This window comes from Erpetoichthys calabaricus, chromosome 4, assembly GCF_900747795.2.
Source record: "Erpetoichthys calabaricus chromosome 4, fErpCal1.3, whole genome shotgun sequence".
Classification (NCBI taxonomy): Eukaryota; Metazoa; Chordata; class Cladistia; order Polypteriformes; family Polypteridae; genus Erpetoichthys; species Erpetoichthys calabaricus.
In genome coordinates, this window is record NC_041397.2 from 185,676,967 (window position 1) to 185,694,133 (window position 17,167).

The 17,167-nt window shown below is 34.5% G+C and overlaps 1 protein-coding gene across 5 annotated transcripts in view; it reads left to right on the plus strand.

Moving 5' to 3' along the window:
• Positions 1-16,964, plus strand: part of gabrb3 (gamma-aminobutyric acid type A receptor subunit beta3) — a 458,372-nt gene extending 441,408 nt beyond the window's left edge. For 3 of the 5 annotated variants that reach the window (XM_051927197.1, XM_051927196.1, XM_028800035.2), the window contains 2 exons: positions 4,774-4,854; positions 15,820-16,964. In XM_051927197.1, coding sequence (XP_051783157.1) covers positions 4,774-4,854; positions 15,820-16,167 — 429 coding nt within the window. In that variant the 3' untranslated portion in view covers positions 16,168-16,964. The remainder of the gene's footprint in view (positions 1-4,773; positions 4,855-15,819) is intronic. The other 2 variants (XM_051927198.1, XM_051927199.1) reach the window with 1 other exon arrangement.
• Positions 16,965-17,167: the final 203 nt, after the last annotated feature.

Below are 17,167 nucleotides of genomic sequence, written 5' to 3' on the forward strand. Positions count from 1 at the left end.
ATCACTTGATTGAGGCTGGTACTTTGAGTATCAGAAATTAGGTAACTAATTGCTGGAAAGAAAAGTAGTCAATAATCAAAACAAACTATAAAGGAATAACCACCAAGAAATCTTTTAATAAATATTTAAGGAAAAGACAGTCAAAAATCTAAATCTTTAACAGGTTCATGTCATGGTCAGAAGCACTATAACCGTTTATTCAACAATGCAGCCACTGCAGAACAGCTTAGCTGGCTGTAACCACACATTGTTATCCCCACTGAGGAGAACCAAAAAGTCAGGCAAAACATCAGTGGCCGCTGACATCTTAGCTTTATGGGTGAGCTGTACAGAGGAACAGGAACAGGCCAGCCAATGATAGACTGAATATTACATCAATGACATCAAAGAACATACCTGCCAAGAAAGACATGAAGTTGTAACCATTCACCCCCTCTTAAATTCTACAAGCATACTCAACACATGAGTGTGACATTTGTTCTAAATGGCCTTTGTGAGGTCATACTGGCATGTAAAACTACAGCTATCAAGTGATTATAAATATTGTCTATAAACATGCCTGGAATCACAGAAACCAGGAGCCAATGGGGAAAAAAGGACAAATAAAGAAAGGACAAATATAGAAAAGAAACAGATAAAACATTGCTAACAATGTGGAAATATACCCAACAGTCTCAAAATACTGACAGTGGCATGTCTGTCATATTAACTCTCTCAAGTTTGTCTTTGAAATTGACTCATTAAAGGTTTATTACATCATTCCTCCAGTTACAGCCCAAATTATTAAATACATTTCAGTAGACACCAGAAGCTGGAGAAAAATTTTCATTTTGTTATATCCAACTTTTTTAAGATACCTTTTTAGTGTAATCTGAATGATTTTGAGGTTGCTGCCAGAGGTGATGGAGTTGGGGCAGTTCTAGCCTATCTCACTACAAAGTTGTCCCCCCACTGAAAATAATTATGACATGGACATCTGACAACTGAAATCTATTAAATTTGCTTTAAATGGAATAGGACAGTCCTTTGGAAGGCATATTTTATCATTTTTCAGTTTTTACTGAATAAAAGGAATTTTTGCATTTTCAGAAAATAGTTGAGTCAGTTTCATGGTACATATACTCTTAATTTTATCTTTTTTAGTTTTCTAACTTGTAAGATGAAAAATGTATAAATAAAAGTTAAAACAGGAAGTCAACATTAAATGCTATCAAATCAGACACATAGGAGAAGTGAGAATGACACATCACAATGGACTAACAATGGTTGGGAAAGGTTAAACTTTTTAAGTTGATAAATGAAAAAATATGCTGTTAAGGTTTGTTTCTAATGGAGGTTATGTTTTCACCATTCCATTTCAGACTATGACTAATAGTAGTTGTCAGGAAGTTAAATAATTCCACCCTACTGAAGTTGGGACCAGGGTGTAGAAAAAAGAAGGATGACTTATAAATATCACACTCATTTTTACTATTATGAGAGTGTTTGGATCAGACACATTGAAGAAGCAGTAACTGATCAATCTATCCACTGTCTCATCTCCATCTGTCATCAAACCAGTCTAGGTGGTGTCATCAGCAAACATTAGCAGTTTTACATATTGGTCAGTGAGTTGCAGTTGTTTAAACTAAGAAAACCAGAATAGCCACAGCATACTCTAAAAGGTTAATGGGTCTAATTGGCATCTGTCCAACTTCATTGTCAAACATCTGTCAGAAATCATAGATACAGAGACATATGGCATAATCCACACATACTGTATATTGACAAGTTTGTTTTAAAGATCCAATTGTATGATTGTATTATGTGCAAACTGGAAGCCATGAATTTGTGATCTCTTAAAAAGTAAACTGAAGTGAGTTAAGTGATTCAACGACAGATTTAAGATGCAGAAGAATTAGGCATACACCTGTTTTCATTATAACAGAGGTCAACACCACTGCAGTTATTAAGTATGTTAATTAGTATTGCCTAATTTTATTTCTTATATATTTTGTCTTTTTTTTCTTTCTTCGTCCTGCAAAGCACTATGAGCTACATTATTTGTATGAAAATGTGCTATATAAATAAATGTTGTTGAAATACTTTGCAGTTTGGGACCAGGTATAATTGTGGATACTCTGAAACAGATAACAACACTGCATTTACCTAAGGGTTGATTAAAAAGTCTGTAAACACTGATGCTACCTAATCAGCTTTGGGGCTTAGTGTAAAAGGAGAGACGTTATTTGAGACTGCTGCTATGTTACCATCCAGAAAGCACTGGAGAAATGAGATTGTAAAGAGAAATAGGGTAAAAGAGAAAGAGGGCAATAAACAGGGACCTGTGCAAATTTGGAGTGTCTCTCAAACCTGAAGTAGAAATTGTTCAGCTGATTAGACAGAGAGGCAGAGGGGGTGACATTTCCAGTTAGTGATTTTTGCAGATGGTACTAAACAGAACAGAGGAAAAGTGCTTTTCCAACTTGTCTTTATACAGTATATGTATAATGCACAGTATGTTTCCTAAATAACCTATCTAGCTACAGTAATATTTTTCTTTTATGTAAAGAGAATTTTATCTACCTTTATACTCTTCTATTTTTGTCTGTGCATAGCTTTTTTAAGTCTTTGTTATTATTGTATTTGAGACTTTTCCCTTGTAAAAAATTGATATCCAACTAGCCTATAAGCATCTGAGATAGTGCTGTCACAATAGTAGTAGCACATCTTACTAGATGCTTATATTTGAGGAGTTTAGATACCAAGATAAACACCCAGGGATCGTCTTGGGGGACAATCATTTTATTTTTTGAAAATGAGAGAGGATCTGTCAAATTTCTGTTGGCAAAAATATTTGCTGGCAGTGCGTGCAGTATGATGTAGAGGGTAAGGCATTAGACTTGAAATCCTAGTTCAGATTCCACCTGTAGCTTTCTGTGCAACTCTAAGGAAGCTTCTTAAGTTGTCAGTGCTCCTACTGCAAAAATGTCTGACTTGGGAAATTGCTTTTGATAGAGGTGTTACCCAAATGTAAAATAATAAAATAATTTGCTTAAGTGGGGGCTTTCATCTCAAACATTCATTATTTTGTGTACGTCTGTGACCCACACCCTAGTAGGTTTAACATGGGCTCCTTGGTGAATAGCCAGATTGCTTCCAAACAAACAGGGCAGCTCCCTCATTATAGTGCTCTCAGAAAATGTATTTCTAGGGCATCATTTGTACTGACAGGGGTTATCACACCTGATGATTCCTTTTTACCCATGCCGAATTGCAAAAAAGTTCCCTAGTCGCCAGTATAGATTTCTTTCTTGCACCTTCTAATTTATCCCTCCTTCAATGTTCTCATCTTTTTAGCTTATGGCAGCTCCTTGGTAGCCAGCCAGCACAGTGAATTAAAAGACTGTCTGTGTCTGTTCTTTGCACAGTACATTCTAATAAGTTCAGCAGGGAAAATGGAAACTATACTGTTCACAGCTTTAGTCTGAAAAGGGATTTGAAATTTTCCAGACTCAACTGAAAGCCACAGTAGAGATTTATACACTTGGACATGTGATTATATGCTATATTAGGTTCAAATACAGTGGATATACAAATGAGTTATAAAGTGGTACAGCAAAAGGACACTGTTTCCTTTAAGAGGCTTTTAAATCCTGAAATCCTAATTAACAGTACTTTACTGCTCTATCCTGAACATTGTCCAGATTGTGCATCAGATATATTATTCACTTATTGGCACAAAAAGTGGAATTGTTAGGAAATTGGCCTGCCAGGTAAGTAGATTTAAGCCCTTTGAAGCAAATTTGAAGAAATAAAATTGGAAATGGGCATAAAGGCAGAGAAGAGTTTTCTTTAATTAAAAAATTGGCTATCTTACACATGTCTGATGAAAGATAATCGACTACAAGCTTCAGAAATATTTTCTACATAAAGGCTTGGACCAAAGAAAACCTGCTTTAATATGATATATCACTATTTTTGATAAAGTACGCTATAGTAATATATGTACTGTGTTTTGGAAAACTAAATATATTCACAAATGAGCACAATTTATTTTTTAATAATTAATGTTAAACTTTTTTTTAATAAATTAATTTGACTGTTACAGTGTATTATTGCCAGTTGCAACTTTATTATATAGATTTGGAGGGGGGGGGAAGAGTTCAAAAAGTATAGTGTGTTTTATTCTAAATTTAAATAGGTTTTTACTAGCAACGAAATTGAATGTAAAATATAAAAACTCAGTAGTGTTTCCACAATTCATAAAAAGATAAAGTATATTATATTTGTGATGTGTTGTTTACTATGATTTTTCCAGTTCATATTTTCTGATGTACTTGAAACAGTTTTATAGCCTTTTTGCTTGTACTTTCTGCAGTTGCTAAAATGACGTTACAATGTATAAAAAGCACTGCAGGTAATTTCTGTTGTTCTTTCAACCAAAAGTATTCAGGTGAAAAAAGCATTTGCACCAATTTCATTAGACTTTCTTTTTGAATCTTTATATAATCAGTGTTTACTGACTAGTCACTAGATTAAAATCAAGTCTAACTCATGCATAGATGCAGTTGGTATTAGCTGGTTACGCAGAAGAAAATTAATGGTTTATTTGGTGAACAAAATTATGAAGTATTACCTATGTATGTTTCCATTCTTTGTGGCAAAAATACAGAGCAATACATTTTGCTGATACTTGAGAGATAATTAACGTCAATTCTTTACCCCAGATTTAGATGAAACATCATTTTATTTAATTTTTTTCTTGGTTTTGTTTTCTACATCTTGCTATAGTCTGTTCTGGAAGGAGGCAATTGCAAGTCATCTTCAGTAAAAAAGTCCAATCAGGTACAAGGGCATCGACACTCATGCGCGGTGAGTGTGCAGTGGCTATTCATTTTTTGTGTTCCTTTTGGTTTTTACAGCTGCTGTATGACCCCTGTGTACTGCTTTTCAAACGTCTGATACAGTCACAATTGATGATCGTGTCTTTCTCATTGTGCATCATTAATGTGCATTGCAGGATTGCTTGGCTCATTTGTGTTTTTCCATTACAAACTTTCCCTTTTGCTTCATTCTTTTGTTTTGCGTCTTTAAGCTTGTTTGTCTTTCAGTTAAAACTTGTCTGTGATGTCTGATGGTGACTTATTCAGTATGCTGCATGAAAACCTTTTCTCAATTTGAAACAACTCTGGATCTGTTTAAATATGATATACCAGTAACTTCTTTTTTAGGAACATTACTTCAGATTAACAAGGCAGATTATTTATGTTACTTTTCTTGCTGCATTGAAAATATTGCAAGTTGATTTCAGTTATTGTACTTAACTTGATTTTTAATGTTGATTTACTCTATACAAAATAGCCTGAAATATTACCCTTTTCAGATAATTTATAATTCCTATTGCTATTTATTTATTGCTATATATTACTTTACAGAAAATGTTTCAGGGGATTCTACAGTACTGATTACTTTTTTGTTTTATATTTGCATACTATGTTTATCAAATTTTTGACTTGATCAAAGCTGAAGTCCTACCTAACTGCTGTTGCATTACATGACTAACCCTTGCACTGTAATTTGTGTATTCATTCAAAGGCTTTATTACTAGTTTTTCATAGAGAAGATAAAAGGCAATTTAATTTATTCAATTAAAAACTGAAAAAAGGCTGTGGTGATAAATGTTGCCATCTCACGGCACCAGGGATCTGAGTTTGACTTCCAGTTTGGCGATTGTCTATGTGAATTTGGCACTTTTCTTGAGTGACTGGATTTTTCCCAGATACTTTAGTTTACTTCCATACTTTCAAAATTGCCATGTTTTGTTAACTGGCAGACACAATTGAGTGAGTGGGATTATGGCCTGGCATTCCTTCTCGGTCTCTCTGAAAACCCTGTACTGGAATAAATTGCTTAAGAAAATAGAGAAATAGGTGGGCAGATTGGTGTTGCCCTGCGTAATGCTATAATTAACCTCAAAAAACCTATTGCAAGTTATGATAATTTATTTAAATAACCAAACACACCCATCATCTTACATTATCTTCCTGCTTCTCAGACGAGCAAATTTGTCAATTGAAGCTGCTCTCTTTTTGTCTGAAATTTCCACCCTAAGTTCCCTGTGCTTTCTGTATCATAATTCATAAGCAGAAATACAACTGTTACTGTATTTAAAAACATTATAAAAAATTGTAACACTACATCTGCCTATTATAAAGTAGAATGAAATAACAAAAAATAATTATTTCATAGAAGGCTGTTTTAAAGCATACATTATATCATGACTTAACGAAAAATTCAACAAAACAAACTTTTTAAATTAGGGAAATGGTTCTAACAGTGAAAATTACAGATGCAATGATACCAACCATTTCTATCACCCCATAAGAATTCTGTATCAACTTTATTATGTAGTAAATACAAGTGGATTACTGTACTCAGAGCACTGATCAAGAACCTTTCATAAAATACAAGGCATAGAAGCTGACAGCAAGTTTGAAGGAAAATTGCTAGTGGAAAATTATTGGTCATTGCAAAGTCAATTAGATGTTGTTTTTTATTACTGTGTGTTTTATTACTCTGTGTTCAATGGGCAGAAAGTAAGTTTGTATTCCAGTCTGTAGTGGGATAGACCAAATGTGGTTGTCATGAAAAATGATCTTTATTATCTTTATGACACCAAAGGTATTTTGGTAAGGTGTTTGCGGGGATGAGCAATATCGATCCTGGAGGGCCGCAGTGGTTGCTGGTTTTTGTTCCAACCCAGTTGTTAATTAGAACCCAATCCTTGCAAAAACAGATCTTATTTCATTTCTTTTAATTTATTTCATTTCATTTTGTTAGCGTTTTAACTCTGCCATTTCAGGTCATTCTTATACCATAGATGTTTTCCTTTCCAAGGATTTTATCCAAATGATTTGAAGCCTAAAATGGATGAATAATTCTTAGTCCTTCACATTTTTCTCTGTTTTCCTTCTAAATATTTGATTAGATTAGATAAACTTTCTCAATCCTAAGAGGAAATTTAGAGGCATACAGCAATAGAAATATGAACATTTAATTAAAATAATGAAACCAGATAGTTAATGATGAATACACAATGGTGTAAATGGAAACAAGTTATATGGAGAAACTGTGAATCCAACTGTTTAAGACTAAAATAAGCAATTAGGGGTTGGAAACCTTAACAAGTAAGACAGCTAAAATAAACCAATTAACAACAATTCGTCAGTAATACCTGACTTCTCATTAAGTAACTGGATTGGAACAAAAACCTGCAGTCACTGCAGCACTCCAGCATTGATGTTGCTCAACCATGCACTAGGGGATGTACAGACCTGTATTTAGAATATATTTGAAAGTTTTTACAGTTTCAATGTAAAAAATGTATATAAAGATTCAAATGTCTCTCTTTAGCCTGTTACTCTAGATGTCTCTATGTGACTTGGGCTTGCTGGGCTTAATCACGTTCCTTCAGCTGACTTAAACAACTGCATACATACCTCATGGAGACCCATGCAAGAAGTCTGTGTTGACAGCGAGACGAAGAAGTCTAGACAAAGCATCCAATACAGTGGCTGTCTCTCAGACAAACCACTAATGATTGTAATAAAATTGAATGCTGAGTCTCATATAAAAGAAAATCACACAATTTTAGCAAAGTGTAGAGGGACACTACAAAAGGGATTAAATGCTTTGTGTAAAACTTTATTAATAAAGAACAACATCTTTGAGTTCCACAGTCCCACAAATTCTTTGAAAAATTACAAATGATATAGGAAAAATTCAGGCCATAAGCTCAAGTAACCCCAATGTTTGGAACATCACTTTTTTTCCCTTTTTTCTTATTGATTGAGAGGCATTTTACAAATGAAATGTACTGAGAAAATAAAATCTAACAGTGTAAAAATTAACAGGATGCCACTTCTTGCAAGTGGAGCAAGCAGGCAGAGTTACTGTAGTTTCTACATGAAGTATAAATTCATACAGAGCCACAGCAACGTTTTATGATTAATAGTTAAAAAATTAAAACAGACAAATGGATACATACAGTAACGATCTTATTAATGTTAATTTTATCTAGATTGTTCAATAGTGGAGTTGAAATAGTTCTAATGTACTTGAACACTGGGAAGCAGAAACATCCCAGATATATATCTGCAAAAGCACCCAATTTTAAAGCCTTGCCATTCTGTCTTAAGTACATGCCTTGAAAAAACGGATTTAAACAGTTTTATTTTTTTTTTTAATTTTATTTTTACTTCAATAGCTTTCAAATAAATCAGAAATAAGATTAATATTTTTTTCAAAAATGCCTTTATTGTTAAGAGAATTTCAAATCCATTGCTGAAAAAATATTAACATCTTTAAAAGACCTGCATTTCAGAGTAGTATAGTGAAAACTATCCATTTTATTTAAAAATCTTGCAGAGTTTATCTTAATAACGTAATAAAATTCCATCATTCTTTAATACAAAAATTGAAATAAAATGCCTACTATTTTATTCAGTTACTATGAGAGTACATAAATTCTGTGTACACATTTCATGTGTGCTTTGAGATTGCAATGACATAAACAATCAATTACCTGTGAGTGCTTACTATTTCAAACTTTTAGTGTTTATTTGCATGAGGAAATTACAAATGTGTGGATAGATCAATAACTGGCTAATAATAAATCAAAAAAATCTGTGCACAGCCCTGCTAAGAAAAGCCTTCACATTTATCCTCTGAAAGTACTATACTTTATCCACACTCTGGCAAGCAAACGTCTCGGCAAAATTCGCACCAAGTGCTTTCTCAACCCATGCCTTGTAACAAAATAAGTCTATATGACATGTTAATTTCAAGATAAAATTTACAAACCTTCCACACTAGCCTAATACTGATTTTATTTTTTTATTATTTAAATATATTTTCGCTGTAAAATTAGGAAGATTGGTGTAATGATAATACTGTATTTCTAAAGCATTAACAACATCTCACTGTAAGCAGGACTACTAAAAAGCCTACTTCATTCCTAAAAAAGAATAGAAAAGAAAAGTGTGGTCTTCATTGGGTTCTTGAAGACAATGGAGTGTTTATTATTACACTAACTAAATTTTGATGAAAACACAGAGTGCACATGCAGCATATATTTCAGTAGTACAAGAGCGAATGAGATGCAGCCAGCTATTGCAAGTACTCCAATAGTTGACATAACTACCCTAATTAAAGCCAGTCCTGTTATAAGGCTAATTCCAAATGTGTCAGCAGACATAAGCAGTAGCAAATATGTGCTCATGTATGTCAAAAGCCTTGGAAACGAGACAAAAAAGACAGTTCTCACAAGAATTCTGAAATAATAGATGAGACGTCAGGTATGGGTTTTAATGAAATGCAACTTTTCACTAAGGGTTAATGGTCACCCTTTTGCTAAATGGAAAAATTCAAAAATAATCTTATAAGAGTAAATGAAGCTACCTTCTCCAAACCCTTAATCAAAAGTGATGTCTTACTTCAATTTTTTCAGCATCAGCAATTAATGGGTGCTGATTTCAGCTGTTGCAGTTCATATTGCTTTAGCAATAAAAGCAAAAAATTACATAGACAGCATTACACCCACATTAATTAAGTCTAGCAAGCAAACTTTTCACAAAATGAAATCCCAGTCAAGTCATAAGTCTCTTCAGAAGCCCCATTGTGGGTGTCTACTTCCCAGTGGAAAGATGGATAACTCGGCATGTAAAATGCACAAAGCTGTCTAAATGAAAATAGGCAATGATGCAACCCATTGCCCAGCCTAATATATTCCTGCAGATTCTTTCTCCCTCGTTTCATTAATCTCCTTAATTGAACAGCAAAACACATTGCAGATTCTCCCATGTTCATCAACTTCTTCTCTATAGGAAAAACAGGTGAACGTGTCATGGTAAACACACAATACTAGCAAATACACCAGTTTTGTTCCTACTGATCAATCCATGTAATAACCACAGTTACAGTTTTTATCTACCAGTTGTCTTGGTAGGTACCACTCAACTCTACTTCTTGTCATAGTCCTCCTCTTCCTGTTGTTATTTTTGCCATTGATCAGAAAGGGACATTCAATTTGCATTCCAGTTTGGAAAGAGAGAGACAGTTAAATGCACTCCAGTGTTCCCTTTATGTTTGATCCCTTTAGTGATTTTAAGTCCTTTTAGCCCAATCAATCACTCACTCTAATGGGGCAGAGAATGACTTCATTCAGGTGATGCATGTCATCAGAGTTGCAGTTACATAGGAAGGGAAAGACTACTTAGAGAGCAGAAGTGGGAAAAGCTTAAAACATGAACAGTGTGGAACTGAGCAGCAGGGAAAACAACCAAATCCGTAAACATCCTTGATTTTGAATAAATTATCTAAGCAAATTTTATGCAAAAAATATATTATTAATACAAAGAAAGATACATACTATCAAATTTAAAAAAAGAAAACTTATCTGTTAGAATTATCATTGTCCCTCAACCTCTCCAATATAAAGTTTAACATGTCTATCATTTTTGTTTCTGGGTTATAAGGGTGGTATGTTGTATAGGGCTGTAGACTAAAATAAGAAAAACAAGGTTTACTGAGGTAATTTGGGTGCATAATCAAACATTAGAAAACTGAAAGGTTAATATAGTTACAGGATCCAAAGGTAGATTCCCAGAGACTACAATTTATTATTGATTATTATTGATTCTTTATTTGTCACATACACAGTTAAACAAGTACAACATGTAGTGAAATGTGCCCTGACTCTGCCTTAAGACTGTGCAATAAAATTTACAAAATATATTCCAAGTAAGCATTCAAATTATAAACAAGTTCTGAACAATATGAAAATGTAATAAAGTAGAATTTCTATGTACTGTAAAGTGATAGTTTGCTGGTTATTTTAAACAGACTTCAATGACATGATAATGTCTTTTTCAAGCATGCTAACAAAGCTAACTACTACTTCCAAAAACTCATTGATGTCATCTGTGCATGACCGGAACATGTCATAGTCTACACCATGCATCTTGCAGCGTCGCTTCTGATTGGGTACACCAGCACTTTATCTCCCTCGTGACCATAAGAAACCTTTGTTTATATTCTGGCATGAGGAAAACAGTATTACAGTCCGTTCTCCCAAACGCTGGTTGTGAAACATCTTTGTATCCCAGCTTGTACGACGTGCAGCAGTGATCCAGTGTGTTAGCTCCTCTGGCTGTACACATGACATGTTAGTAAAGATTAGGCATAACTTGTCTGACATTCGCTTTATTAAAGTCCTCCACCACGATGATCACTGCATCCGGGTGTGTGTTTTGAGTCGCGCTAATTCATGTAGTCATGTAGCTAATAAGTCATGTTGTTCAGACAAGGCCGTACCTACAGTATGTCCGCATGAAGCAGGATGTAGACTGTCATGGTGATAACCAAGATGAACTCACAAGGCAGGTAAAATGGATGGCACTTGGTGGTGGTTAGATATTTCATATGAGGCGAGCAGGAGCAACAGAGAAGAGAAATGCTCTTTACCAGGTCAGCCATGTTTCAATAAAACACAGAATGTTGCAGTCCCTCACATCCTGTTGGAAGGTCACTCTTCCTCTGAGATCATACAGTTTGTTGTCCAGTGACTGAACGTTCGCAAGCAGAATGTTGGGTAGTGGAACACAATTGGCTCATTTCCTCACTCTGTTATGAACTCCAGCGTGGGTCCCCCAGTGTTTCTTTGTCCGGGGCCTCACGGCTGCATCCTTTGTCCTCATCCATACTCCAGAGTATCTCAGCCAACCACAATGGATCGGGTTTAAAAAGTTCAAAAGCTATGTGAGTATAGCTCCTGAATTATTTCACTGTCATAAACTACTAAACTCATTGGTGTGTGTCCATGAAAGACAGTAAAAAGTAAATAAAATATTAAATAAAAACACAGTCTACCCGGAATGATCAGGAAGGTGTCTGGACATGGCCAATTTCAGAGCATATAGTGTAAATGTGTATTAAATGGCAACAATAATATAACAGATAAGGAAAACTCAATGGATAAAAGGCTGACCTACAGCAAAATGGCATTCTTTGCAGGTTTGTTTTCAGTATTGTATTCATTGCTGCTAAACACTCCTTGCAATCTTATTCTCAATATGAGACTTTAGAAAGAAAGGGAGAGTGTGCAGTAGAAACCTAGCTGGAAGATTAAAGTAGGCCAGTGGTAGCACTACATTGGAGGAAAGGTAGGATTAGACAGAACCTAAGTAAGGAGCAGAGAAACCTGGATTTCAAATGTGCAGTTTGCAAATCCTATGTGTGTACATGAGCTTATGTCTAGTTGCTTAGGTTTCCTCCTACCTACCAAAACAGTGTAGTTTAAGTTGATCAGCAACACCGAAACAATAATCCTGTGCAAGTCATTGTGGGTTAATTATAAATACCACCTTAGTGGACAAGCTTCCTGTTCATATTTGATTCCTGCTTCCTGATAGGTCGGGCCTCATGTATAAACGGTGCATATGCACAAAAAAGTATGCTTGTTTCCACGCTCACATTGCGATGTATAAAAACTAAAATTGGCGTAAAGTTCTCTTCTCAGTTTTGCAAACTGGCGGCACCCAGCATCAAAGCAGTGCTTTTGTTCCAGTGTGGTTTCCCTTTCTTTTTTAGATCCACATCCCTGACGCGTCTTTATCAAATACACTGAAATTAACCGCATATTGTTTATTAGTTTAAGGCATCTGACTATAATTAACCTGTAACAATATAATGGTCCACGGAATGGCCAAACTATTCCAAATACAATGGCTGCTTTAGCATTGTTACCCTCAAGTATTTATCCCACTGTATCTGAGTGTGGAATCACAGCTCTACAGCAGCTGATCAGAAAGATAATTATCAGGATACAGCATCAAGCACACGCTGCCTCCGCCATGCTGTCTATTTGAACTGCTCTCATACGACAAACGTTTCAGAGCCTTTCCTGTAGGGACATCGCGGTTCAAAAACAGTTTCATCCCAAGAACTATAAATGCACTCAATCAGTCCATCAAGTGCTCCTTGTAGAACTGTTTGTACTTATAAGTACAATTACCTCACTGTAAACTTGTGATTCAGTTATGATATTGCACAACCTGAGCCACTTTATAAAGCGCGTATTTACATATGATGACAATATCATTTTTAAGATGAAATGCAGCAAAATATGTTTATTACATTATACAGATAAAATGTTAACATCATTTAAATCTATATTGTTAATAATTAAACATGTGAGGACACAGTGTTGCAGCGCTAGCAATGAGCTGGAGCCCCATTCAGGGACTGTTCCTGCCTCGCGCTGTATTCTTGCTGGGACTGGTGCGACACTGGATGGATAGATGGATAGAATAATTAAACATGTACTATAAAGATATTTCAATGTTGCTTAAAAGTTTTGACGAATCTGCGTTCTAAGCTTACAGATGGCTTGACATCTATTACAGAGCTGATTGTGTGGTGATTGGGTACTTGGAGAAAGCAAAGAAAGGACAGGAATTGGGGGTTAGTATGTTTAAAAGAGACAGTACTGCTGCAATAAAATATTTCAACGAAGGTCGCGCACAGAGCAGCAAGCATCTTGAGGGAGGCAGGAACAGTGATGAGCTGGCGCCCCGTCCAGAGATTATCACTGCGCCACTATGTTCACATGTTAAATAACATGCCTTAACTCCTATCATCATGAAAATTATATCAAATATACATCTCAGTATTTAAATTATTCAGAAAGCTGTAATGCAATGAATGTAATTGATTCTGTGTCCTGTCGGAAGGAAGATAAAGCCTGTTTAAGAAGCATGTAGCGATTCACACACATAGAACACATAGAAGAACATATACAATATAAATCATTTAATGTGCTACTTTAGTTATTATGGTATTTGAGAAACCAGTAAATTAAAGATTTTAAGATGAAGTTCATGATGTTCTACTTCAATGACAAAATAAACTACGTGATTAAAGTTGAAATTTCAAGTGTGCCAATTTTTTTTTCTTTTCTCTGTATCCTAATAAGCTTCCAAATGACTCTCAGATGGTGGGCTACAACTCGCCTTTTCACGGCGACTTTGATATCTGACAAATTCTTTTTTATTTCCAGCACTGTGCGACTTTGTGAACTTGAGCTTTCAAGTTCCTCCGACACTCTGTCACTCGATCAACTTCCTTTTGTTGTTTAAACCAACAAATAGTACATTTTTCCTTGCCTCCACTTGGTATTCGCTGAAATTCTTCTATTTTCCCCCGTGCTTTTGCCATTGTCTTTTCACAGAACGCTGAGCTTAAGGGCTATTTATATTGATTTGCATATTCAAAGAGGCGCAATTCTGGGAGGAGTTGGGGAGTGGCAGCAGGCACGTTCACTTTTCATGCTGACCGGGATTTATGTAGTGGAAGAACGTGGAAGTTAGCATACGCATAAATTCATGCATTTTTTTTTGTGCATACACACATTTCTGCTTTTATCTGTACACCATGTTTTAGTGTGAATTCTACACATGGCGTTATGCATGAGGCCCCAGGACTCTACAGTGGACTAAAATTTGACAAACATTCATTAGTTATAAATGCAATCCTTTAAAATATACTTTTTTTATAAACATAATATAAGTACAATTATATTTTTCTTGTATGTATTAATTAAATGTTTTATTAATTTCTAATGCCCTCAGCTACATATTTGTTTCAGTATTGTACCAGTAAATTGTATCTTATTCATGTAAATAAACAGTATCATTATTTGGTTAAGTATTTCAGTTTTATTTGAATTGTTATCTTTGTGTAATTGGGATGAACTCTGGGAAGTTCTGTATCATTTAGATGATACAAAGAATATAAGCAATACTACAAAATTAGATGCGTCTTTCACTGCTTTTACTGAATGGAAATAGCAGAAAAAAACAGTGTCTAAAAAAGGAATATGTACAGATTACACTACAAGAATAACCTGATGGCTTAACATGCTTTCAAGTATTTCATAACACGAGCCCAATCTGGTAGCTTCCCACACTCAGCCCACTCCAGAATATGTGCTTTTATCTGTGGTGAAAATTATTAAAACATGATGAAGTGCATAAAATACACTGTAGGGGTGAAAATATAATGTAGTTGTACTGTACTTATAAGTTTCTTTTACAATGAAATTGCTACATGAATCAACCCTTTCGCTATTAACATTTTTAGTTTACATAAAGTAATGTTTAATGATAGAATGGAGTGAGAAGTTCAGCAGAAAAATAATTACATCTCTCTAAGTAGAAAGTAAAATTACTTATTTAGAAGACAACTTTAACATACTCCTATGGTGTTTAGGTTTTCATTGGGCACAAATTATATTTTTGTTTGATGGCTGCTTTTTGTAATAACATCTTAGTCTATTTCTTTAATTTCCTCCAGTGTCACTGGAATTGTCCCCAGCTTCATAATGTCAAACTGGATTCAGTAAATGGGTGAATGCATGGAAATACAGATTAAATGCTGCCATTCTCTTGATTCTGCACCACCCCAATCCATGTTGCTCATATTATCTCATTGTATTTCATCAACAAATATATAGGGTGGTCCAGATCTAATTATGCAATTTTCATTAAGCTATAACTTATTAAGTTTATTACATAGAAAATCACCCGAAAAATCCCGGACCATCGAGAAGTGTGCGAACTGATGACATAAAGAATTGTCTTCGCGCCGAACTGGAATCGTCCCCGCATAAATCCAAGTCATCCAGACAATCTGGATCTGCATAATTAGATCTGGACCACCCTGTTGTATGTGTATTTCATAAATATGACATTAAACATTTCTTTTTTGTTTTATATTTAGGTGGATGCACATGGCAACATCTTATTAACTACACTGGAGATTCACAATGAAGTTGCAGGAAATGAGGTCACCACTAGTGTGACTGAACCAAGGAATTCTTCAATGGCTTTTGATAACTCAGGAATCCAGTATCGGAAACAAAGTGTGCCCCGCGATGTAGTGGGACGACCCAGTATAGACAGAAATGCTCAACTGAAGAAGAGCAGACTGAGAAGAAGGTCTTCGCAGCTTAAAATAAAAATCCCAGATCTGACTGATGTCAATGCTATTGATAGGTGGTCAAGAATAGTGTTCCCAGTTGCATTTTCACTTTTCAACTTAATCTACTGGCTTTACTATGTGAACTAGGTACAGATTGAATGTCTTTTGCAAAGACTTATTCCACTTTAGAGGAAAAAAAAAATGCAGATCTTTTGGTGAAGTTTATTTTTATTTTATACTATTTCAATCATTGTAAATGCAAAATTTCACAAAGAACACAACAAAAGCAAAAGTGTAAGATTAAAAAACAGGTGCCCTCAACATATTTACAGATCTTGAGACTGCATGCTGGATTTACATTAAAATGCACTCATCTTTATTATTAAACTGAGTAAACTGTGGTTTAAACCTAATAACCCTCTAAAAATAACACGTGAAAGTTAAAAATATTTAAATATAGCCTAGAAGAAATACATAAAAGTAACAGAACATAGCATATCAATGTACAGAGTTACAAATTTTGAATAAAATAAAAACTCGCATAAAACAACATTATCCCTTGCGTATTCCATATTTAGCTAACTGTATTAACTTGCATATTTATACACATGAAAGTGGGAAGTTGTTTACGGATGTGGTTAACAAAAAAATAAAAGTAGATTAAGGATTTGAAAGTTATGTCATGTATTATATATGACTGTACTTCTTCAGAAAGATCATATGCCATTTTTACAGTATTATTTGTTTTAAACGGTGTCTCCTCCTTTTGTTTTTTCATATTTCACATAATACATATCACCACTACTTAAGTAACAGTGTAATAACCTTTGAACCCAGCTTATCACCAACCGTATAGAGTGGGTAAACTCTCCTCAGTGCACAGTATATTTGTTGTATCAAAGGGTTTTTTTATTGATTTTTGTAATGTGTGTTTGATATATATATATATATATATATATATATATATATATATATATATATATATATATATATATATATATAAAACATATAAATCTTTTTCAAGATTATAGATTGTTTAAAAATTGATTAATGTGTCTCAGGTTATTTATATACAATATATGTCTTGTTGCTATTATTACCTTCTTAAAGTGTTTCCCATACCCCCATTTAAAATCCTTTTAAAGGA